The following is a 9,423-nucleotide window of genomic DNA, read 5'->3' as shown; positions in this document are numbered from 1 at the left end:
AAGACACTACTGATAGGCGAGAATCTATCGACAACTTAAATTTTCACCATGTCTGAAAGACGTCGATAAATTAATTCAAAAAGTGTTACTTGATTTCATCGAGATAAACAAACATTGTCTTAATGATTTTTTTTAGAAGACGGCTATATCAATGGGAAATAGAAGTTAAAACGATCAGGTAGTGTGAAAAATTAAAGTTAATTTTTTGGAAGAATAAATATCATAGGTATTTAGAAGAGTTTTTAGAAAGCTATAATGTAATATCTTTGATATATATTGTATTTAGGAAATGTTTAGAAATTCTAGACACTTAGATATTTATAGTTGAGGATAGAATTATCTAGATCCTTTTGTATCTAGAATAATATCAAGATATTCTAGAGTAGTGGTAGGAGATAAAGATAACTAGATTTTTCTAATAGATGTATCTAGAAGTATATCTAGAACTATCCCTAGACAAGTATAAATAGGGTGACCTTAGTCATTTGTAATCAAGTCAAGTTAACCCAACACAACCCACTTCAAAGCAATTCAAGTAAACACTTTTTTTCCAAAACTTCCTCTTCTTTAGTTGAATCTTCCGATCTTAGTTAACGATCTTGGGCTATCAGAAGGTCTCCCCAATTTACTTTTCTTCTGCTATATTTCTCTACAGGTAGCCCCTAAAATTCACGATGGAGTTTAAATTATACTCAAGAGTAATGAATTTCTACACGAGTCAATTTTAAGACTACAAATCGCATAGTTTAAAAAGGCTTACTTATAGATAGTCTTTAAGTTATTTGCTAGTGTAATATTTTTATACTAACAATATATATATATATATATATAAATATATATATATATATATATATAATTTAAACTCTTGGTGAAAATGTGCTAATTTAAACTCTTGGTGAAAATGTGCTGCTTTTGTAACACCTAGGTAGGAAAAATATATCCGCCTGCTGCTTCAAGACAATGTTAAGGAAATACTCTCTCCGATCCATATTATATGTTTTTTTATATTTAATTTAAAAATAAATAATATTTTATATAAATTAGAAAGGTACCAGTTGCCTTTTCTCTCTCTAAACTTACCCTTATTTGGAAAATGAATTCCTACATAATTAAGAAATCATATTAAAGTACTATAGGGATGAATAATTTCTCAAAGGTATGCGCAAATTAAAAATACCATATTATATGAACTGAAGTGAGTAGAGAGAAAGAACACTGCAGGTAGAAGTCAAAGTATGCAGAGAAACAAATGAGAAGCAAAGCCAAAGAAAGCGCTCAAAGAGATTGCAGTTAACAAATCAAAAAGGAGTCAATCAAACCTTTTTGGACTAAATGGTTAATTTGGACGTGTTTCACATGCCCTACTCTAAAAGTTACCATCACACGAACACCACGCACTAGCCCTCACCCTAAACATGCTTCTGCCATCCAACCACTTTAATCAAGACTCTAGGATATGCATATAATATAAAATTTATTAAAAGAAAAACATACTTGTGTAACAAAGAGAAAATTGTGAAAATTGAACGCATGTTGACACACATCTTTAATCACAGGGTCTTAGGATATGCATATAGTATAAATTTTATTAAAATCTAAACTTACTTGTGTAACAAAGAGATAATAGTGAAAATTAAACTCAATTTGATATTAAATCGTAGTAACATTTTGACTCTTGAAGTGGATGTTTACAATAATAAATAGGGTAAAGTCTGCATACACACTATCTTTCCTAAACCTCACTTATAAAATTATACTGGATTTAAATAGTACTATTCTATTCTTACCCAACTTATAAAATTACACTGGATTTATCATTGTTGTTTACACAATTTGATATAAATTGTAACATTTTGACTATTGAAGTGTGTTTTTATGTCTGAACTCTGAAAGCCAAATCACTTGTACCTACAATTTACATGTAAATTTTTCAACAATTCAAAGCCAAACGTAAAATTTAAAATATGATACAAGTAAATAGTATTTTATAAATAAATAACACAACACTTCAATCAACAAATTGCCACTTGCAATTTTAATCAGATCCATGGGGTCCCTGGTCCCCGAATACACATTCACCTTTTCTTCTACGGTATTCTTTTTATTTAAAATTAAAGGGGCGAAATTGAGCGAGCATTTTTGTGTATGGGAAACGGCAAAAAATCAAATACTACCACTTTCTATTTTCCCAAATCCCGAATTGGTACACAATTATAGAAGTCAAAAGATCGCTCATAAACGTCATTGCAGAATCTGGACCGTCCAATCAAACATTTAATCTAACGGCCACCAATCACCTAGCTCTCCACTAAACAAACGGCAAAACCCCTCCACCAAGAAACTAACCCAGCGGGGGCGGCGGCTGACATACACCCACAATTCCATAAACCAAAGACACCTAGAATCCTTTACCCAATCATCACCAGCCACGTGGCTTGATGTCGCCCCACCAGAGACCCCATGATGACCAAAACCAATTGGAAGTTACCTCAACCAGTCAAAAGTTTCCAAGATTAGCAGCTATTGCTCAAAAAAATTAAAAAAAAATTCAGCACACCACAAAAAATATTCAAAATTGATACAAACAAGAAGATAAACACGGTTGTTAAAATATCCAAACTACAGGAACATTATATTTACATTTTTGATTACACGAGAGAAAAAAACAAACAAAACTTATGTATAACCACTCCTAAAGCCCAGAGTCGCTGTATATGATATTTCATCATATAGTATAGTATACGATATTTCATCATATCATACCATATAATAATAACATATATGGCTTATTTTCTAAGCCCACCTTCTAACTTTTAACCCTATTAGTCCCTTCACATTTTCTTATTTAAACTTCCACCCCTCCTCCAACTTTTCCCATTACATACTAGTACCTATAAAGTATATATACAATACTTATCAAACACTGGCCTTTTCTAGAGAAAGCACTAGTGTTTTAATGAGTTTGGAGGAAGCTGCATTCTGATTACTTGGACTTGGACTTGATTAATATCCCATAACTAGTCCTCCCATTGGGGCTCGATGTGGAATTCCCTTTCTTCGCTTGGCTGTTCTGTAATTAACAGAAGTTGGAGGGGGTGTTGACGGACTGAAACTTTGAACCTTGTTGATTGGGCTGTTGTGCCGACCATGGCTGCTACTGCTGTAAGAATCCTCGGAGTCATAGGTTGCCACCGGTGACCTTTTCTTCTCCGGTGATTGTTTTGGCCTTGGCCTCTTCACAAAGTTTTTTGATGTCCCAACAATCTGTAAAATAATCAAAATTTACAAATTAATAAATGACCATTCCTAGAATCGCTAACAATCAAGATTCAGAATCACCTTAAATGTAATCTATTTCCAATCTCAAAATCCCATATTGTTAATTTTTTTTTATTTGTGTTCCCAAAAAAAACTGTTGATGATGCCAAAGTTTGTGCCCAATAATGGACTAGTAAAATGTGAGTGGAAACTCCACACCCCACCCATTCAGTTGCTTCACATTTTGTCAAAAGCCAACTACCCCCAACTTAGAATATCTACCAATTTAATGACTACCATTAAAAGTCAAAATAAATGCAAGAAAATTTGTACAGGGGTAAAGAATGGAGCTAAAAAGAGAATTAAAATACTGTACCTTGCAACCAAGAGAGCAGAATTTGAAGGAGTCAAGAAGGCTCCTTTCACAAACATCACAGGTATTAGTGACACCTTTGCCTGGCCTAGGTTGTGGTCTCTCATTCAAGAAGACAACCTTAGCACTGTTGATAATGTAGGTCTGAACTGAAGTGATGTCCAAATACTTCTGTATTTCATTCACCCTTATCACATCATGGTATGATGATCTCCTAATCTGTAAGAAAATACAGAGCAAGCAAACCACATTCAACCACTCATTCTTCAAGTCAACGGTGAATTTTTTTTTGAACATTTAACTAATCAACAATTTTGAATAAAAGGGGTGCTTTAAAACATTGCATTTTTGTGATTCCATTAAAGGAAAAAGGGTAAAAGGGATAGAAAAAAGATGCTCTGTATTTGACAAAACTGGCAGAAACCCCTTAATGTTTAAATTTGAAATTGAAGTGTTGCTTAAAAACAGTGCATTTTTTGTGATTCCATTAGAGAAAAGCTGCTCTATATTTGACAAAAATAGCTCTGAAAGTGAAAGTGAAAGAATAAACAACTATTAAGTAATATGAATTTACCTGAATGGCACGATGGTCCTTGTGATGAGATAAACAAAGAGAACAAAGAGCACCATCCATACAATCCAAACAGTACATATTACATTCACTCTTATGTGAATCAGCATGTAATTTGCATTGAACAAAGAAACGTTCTTTTAACAATGGCTTCAACCATGGTGGCCACTTATTATCCTCCTCATCAGGTCCTCCAGCTCCCTAACACACATTAAAACACAAACAATATCAGCCAAAAAAAAAAAAAAATTCAATCAAATTAATCAATGGACATTAAACAAAATGTAACAAATTTATACCATAATACGCCTGTTCTTAGGCTTGAATTCACGGACAGTGGTGTCTTGATTATCGATCGCCAGCTTGAAAGGAGAAAAGAAACTGTTGTATTTCTTGAGAGTAAGTAACGCTTTTGTATTAGTGAGAGTATTTGTTTGTTAAGAGAAAATTTGTTAAGAGGGGTTTTTGGTTTGGGAAATATAGGAATTGGAGGCGGTGTGTGAGAAATATGAGGGTACTTGTAAGGGTAGGAAAAAAAAAAAGGGTTGGGTGGGCGGGGGTGGGGTGACGAGGGTGGGGGTCGTTCTTATCCTTTCAAAGGTCATACATAAACAAAGTTCCGAACCTAGCTCCGAGGCAAAACCTAGAGATACGTTGGGTGCAAGGAACCGACCTCCTTCTTTCCTTTTAATTTCCCTTTCATTTTCATGTTTTACATATTCTTGTTTTAGGTCTCATCATAAATATATTCATTTTTTTAATTGACGTTCAATAAATTATCATGTCGATTGGTTTCTTTACTTTTTATCTATTTTTTTTTAAAAAATTTATTCATATTTAATTGGGAAGGGGTAGTGGGCATTTCAATAGTGAGTTGGCATACTATTCTCTTGTAACACATTTGGTATCTTTGGTCCATTATTGGCCATTGAGTTAGTTGTTCTAAGTGGGCATTGTGTGAGGAACAAATATCCTCTGCAAACTTAATCACCATTGTTCCATTTGGGAACATCATTTTTTCTCATTTATTTCTACTTCATTATCTTGCTTTGTCCTCCTTGAAAATGCAAAACATAGAAGTGGAGTTTTTATTTTAAAAGGCCGTAAAATAAATGGTTATTTGAAATGATAAATCAGCTAATGCAAAATAGATTATGATAATATCCTTGTAAACTTGTGAGTAAATTCCTCTTAACCTTTTAGCTTTTTAGGTTTGCAAAACATAACCCCTTCACCTTTTCAATGAGGTGAATCCCTTTGATCATATATCATCGGCCAAAAATGAGCGAGGTCACATCATGTATTTTCAAAGTGTCAAAATTGGCCTTCAATTATGATGAAATGCTATTGTTTTTTCTCAAAAATGAAAATAATATTATCCAAAGTTCCCCAATGATATTACATAGAAATAACTAAATTTTGTCTATACTGCCTTGATATTATAAAGATTAAAAGGGTTTCCTGTCCCAACCAGTGTTTTAAAAGGCGGGGGTGTAAGGCGGGGCGTTTTACATACGCCTCGACGAGGCGTAAGCCTCGAGGCACGGGGCATAAGCCCCATGAGTATTTAATTTTTAGTATTTCTTAAAATAATATAATTACAATAAATATTTTTAAATAGGTAAAATTACATAAAAAAATAAAAGAAAACTGGAAATAAATGATATATATATATATATATATATATGTGTGTGTGTGTGTGTGCGCGCGCGCGCGCGCTCCATTATACACCGCTTATAACTTGTAATTATATATAACATAATTTTACAAGTATAAACAATACAATGAAATAAAAGTTATTATGAAATGCAAATCAATTCTAACATTTTAACTTTCAAACACGGAAAAAAATATAGTTTCTTAAAACACTATTACTATCATACTATTCATTTTATCTCCCTATAAGCAAATAATCAATAAAATTTATCAACATTACAATTAAAACATAACTTCTTCATGAACAAAAAATAAAATTATATGATAATTCTGATACGTAGGACTTATGACCAATGACAAGTGAAAATGTACAATTCCGCTATGTGTTTTTTTAAAAAAAAATTAAGTGATATTCACCCTCACGACGTTCTCAAATAGTAAATATCCAATACTACGACTTGTTATATGAGTTACACCCAATCTTCTATTTCTATAGATGAAAAACTATTAAGTATCATTATTTTGTTAAACAATTATGAGGGTGAATGATTTTAATTAAGGAATTTAAAATATAATTTGTGTAAGAACTGTTAGGCGAGCCCTGGGCGTTGGGCGTTAGACGTGTTTAGGGCGTAAGCCTCATAGGAACTAAGCCCCGCACGTTAGCCCCAGGGCGTTTTGCCACTGCCCTGCCCCGAAGCGAGCCCCGGGGCGAGTCCTGACATTGTCTTTTAAAACAATGGTCCCAACATAAGAGCTGAATGACATGTTATTCTCCAAACCTACAAAATTAAGGCAATTAAACAGAATTTACTCATTTTGTAACGTACGACAAAAGGAGGACATAAAAATTAGGTAGATTGCACCAGTTTTTAACATATAACCAGTAGGTTCAAACATGAAAAGGGAAAATTATTTCATTACTAAAATAATTGACAGCACTTATTTTAGCAAAAGTAATATTACTTACATTGAAACTTCTCGTTTCAATATATAATATTTTCCTAACAGCCCTTTCCATTGGTGAATACAAACCAGAATCTTATATAAAAGAGAAAATCTAATGAAGCATTAAAAGAAAGGAGTAAAACATGATGAGTCATTCTCCATATGCAGTTAGCCACCTAATCAGACTTCTTCTTGTTTTCTTCTATTATGTGTAAGGCAACTTTCGCAGCCCCTATCCTAACCCTCTTCGTCTGCACCTTAAAAGGATAAAAGATAAGGTGCTGGCATTAATATAATCGAATTTTTCTTGTTTTTTAAAAAACGAAGCTTTTCTATAAAATTTATCTTTTTTCCCATGTTGAAATGATGCTTTTTGGCTCTTCAATTATTATCTAAACCAAATATTTGGCTCGAACATTTTGTGTTTTTTTTTTCCTTATGTATTTTTTATTGCTTGTTTGTGATAGTATATCCATTAGGATAAAAAACACTTAGAATTACATTGTTGTTGGAAATAAATAATTATACAAAAGAACAAAAGCGAGAGAAAAAAATTCTTCACTGGAAAATACTTTTTTAAACGGTTGTACATACCATAATACAACCAAGAAAATGGAAAGAAATTCCTCTAAGATACAAAAAGAAAAGCAAATAGAAGAAAAAGAAAGCTTGAAGCATACTGCATACAAAATGACAATTCACATGTATCTCATGAACTACATCACGACATTGTTTTCATAAGCCTAATTACTAATGCTATTTAACAAATTCTCAAAGTGTATCTTCGATGTCAACATTACAAGACACGTCAAGATAAGGAAAAAAATGGAAATAGAAAAATCTAACGAAAAAAAATCAATCCACAAGAAAACATTGATTAATAACAGTTTGAGCACATTTTTAGATATATATTTTTCCATTTCGTTTAATTTCGATACAATTAATAGATTTTTTTCTAAAATGTTTCTGACAGACATGGTTTCAGCGTTCGGCAAAATGCCACATATTCGTTGGGTTGGGTTTTAAAATTGGGCCTCTGAATAGCCTATGGTGTAGGTCAGTTTGGTTAATAATTTGTTTTCTTATCAGTTTAATAAGTTTTGACAATTTAATCCATCTCATATACGCTTGATGTTCTAATAATTTAAAGGGGCAATTTGGCCATTTACAGATATTATTTTGGTATTTTAGAAACTTAGAGAAGCTAGTGGTGTGGTCCAAGACTCCACCCTTAATAGGTGATTAGATTATAAATGAACCTAAGAGACAAAGCATTTGGAGATGTTCAACCCTGGCTTTTAATGTTTTATAAGAAAATTAAGGTAACGCAATTGACTTCAAGGTCATGCTCATTAATCATGATGCAATGCATATATTAGAAAATTAACCCAGAGATTTTACTGAGCATGGTCTCTGCCTTTATGGTCCCATTGAAGTATGACCTGTCGGCAATTTTTTTATAACAGACCTATCTACAACAGTCCTCCATTATAATAACATTTTACTGTAATATTGATCAAATTGTTTTTTTAAACCGATTTTTCATGCTTGTTATTTTATATGTTCTTTAACAACATTTTTGTATAGCAGTAAAAAACACAACTAGACAAATGCTGCCATTATAATTAAATTGGTTGGACTGTAGTTTCAAGGCCAACTCTATGTCCATCAAAATTAAATTAAAAAGTTCACCTAGCGTTATTTGTCTGTAATGAAATTTGAATCCTATTTTTTCATGACTCTACTTTAATTTTATAGACTGTTAGACCACAAAATTTGAATGCTTTCCAACTATTATTAGTATCCAATCTGAACTTCTGTCGTGCCAAATAATAAACCTAATCACTTAAGTTTTATAAAAATGTCAAACTACTATTGCATTCTCACGTTGCTCATATTAAGCTTTACCCTATTTTTAGGGATGGCTCACCTACAATAATGTGGCATCCGCACTCTTTAATAGAGTATTAGATGCAAGTCACCCGAATAATCAAAGATTCAAAGCTTGGATTATTTTGTATCGGACTCCTTAAAATTTATGTTTTATCAATTATTTTATACATTAATTAATGTTAATAGAAAATAAAATAATAAAAAAAGAAGAGAAAAGTGGAATGACAGAGTGGCTGGATGAGAGCTCAAAACAAAGCCAGCGAAGCGTAATATGTATTTCTAATGCTCATTCAACTATAATTTCAATGATTTATACCCAAAAAAAAATTGTTCTAGAAAAAGTATGAAAAAAAGTAGGCAATGCCAAGATTCCAAAAATTATTTATTTTGTTTTATTGTGTCCGTAAGCTAATGCACTACCTTGATATAATTCCAAATGTAAGAGAAAGTTCTGGCAATCTGTAATCTGTAGTTTGGCGACCTATGCTTTGTCTTGGATTATAAATTAAATATGTCACTTCAAGAATCCTAAAATGTTGTTGAATCAAACCCTAGAACTAATGTTATACGTAGTTGGAGGGAAATCAAGTAAAAATTGAATTTCTTGGAATGATATAAGCATCTTGGTAAATTTATTTTACCCAAGAAAACATGAGAATCTTTTTATTCTTTAGTAATGATATAATTTGTCAATGTTTTTGCAAAGAGAATAATAGACTTCAAT

The 9,423-nt window shown here is 32.2% G+C and overlaps 1 protein-coding gene across 1 annotated transcript; it reads right to left on the bottom strand.

The window, feature by feature from the left end:
- Positions 1 to 2,589: 2,589 nt before the first annotated feature.
- LOC132635296 (protein RGF1 INDUCIBLE TRANSCRIPTION FACTOR 1-like) lies at positions 2,590 to 4,700 on the bottom strand. The gene is made up of 4 exons (XM_060351624.1): positions 4,502 to 4,700; positions 4,206 to 4,403; positions 3,635 to 3,850; positions 2,590 to 3,264 (listed from the first exon to the last, which is right to left on the bottom strand). Exons 1-4 carry the CDS (start codon positions 4,502 to 4,504, stop codon positions 3,004 to 3,006), a joined length of 678 nt encoding a protein of 225 aa, XP_060207607.1. The 5' UTR covers positions 4,505 to 4,700; the 3' UTR covers positions 2,590 to 3,003.
- Between the last annotated feature and the right edge of the window lie 4,723 nt (positions 4,701 to 9,423).

The sequence above is a fragment of the Lycium barbarum genome, chromosome 4 (assembly GCF_019175385.1).
Source record: "Lycium barbarum isolate Lr01 chromosome 4, ASM1917538v2, whole genome shotgun sequence".
NCBI lineage: Eukaryota > Viridiplantae > Streptophyta > Magnoliopsida > Solanales > Solanaceae > Lycium > Lycium barbarum.
The sequence above is the reverse complement of the archived record's forward strand: the minus strand, read 5'-3'. Positions and strand labels throughout refer to the sequence as shown.

Bases quoted from the DNA above. Each gene is read 5' to 3' on its own strand.
- LOC132635296 (XM_060351624.1), bottom strand. The intron at 3,851-4,205 runs GTAAATTCATAT...ATTTTCTTACAG, and splicing joins AGGACCATCGTGCCATTCAG to ATTAGGAGATCATCATACCA. The intron at 3,265-3,634 runs GTACAGTATTTT...ATTATTTTACAG, and splicing joins TCTGCTCTCTTGGTTGCAAG to ATTGTTGGGACATCAAAAAA.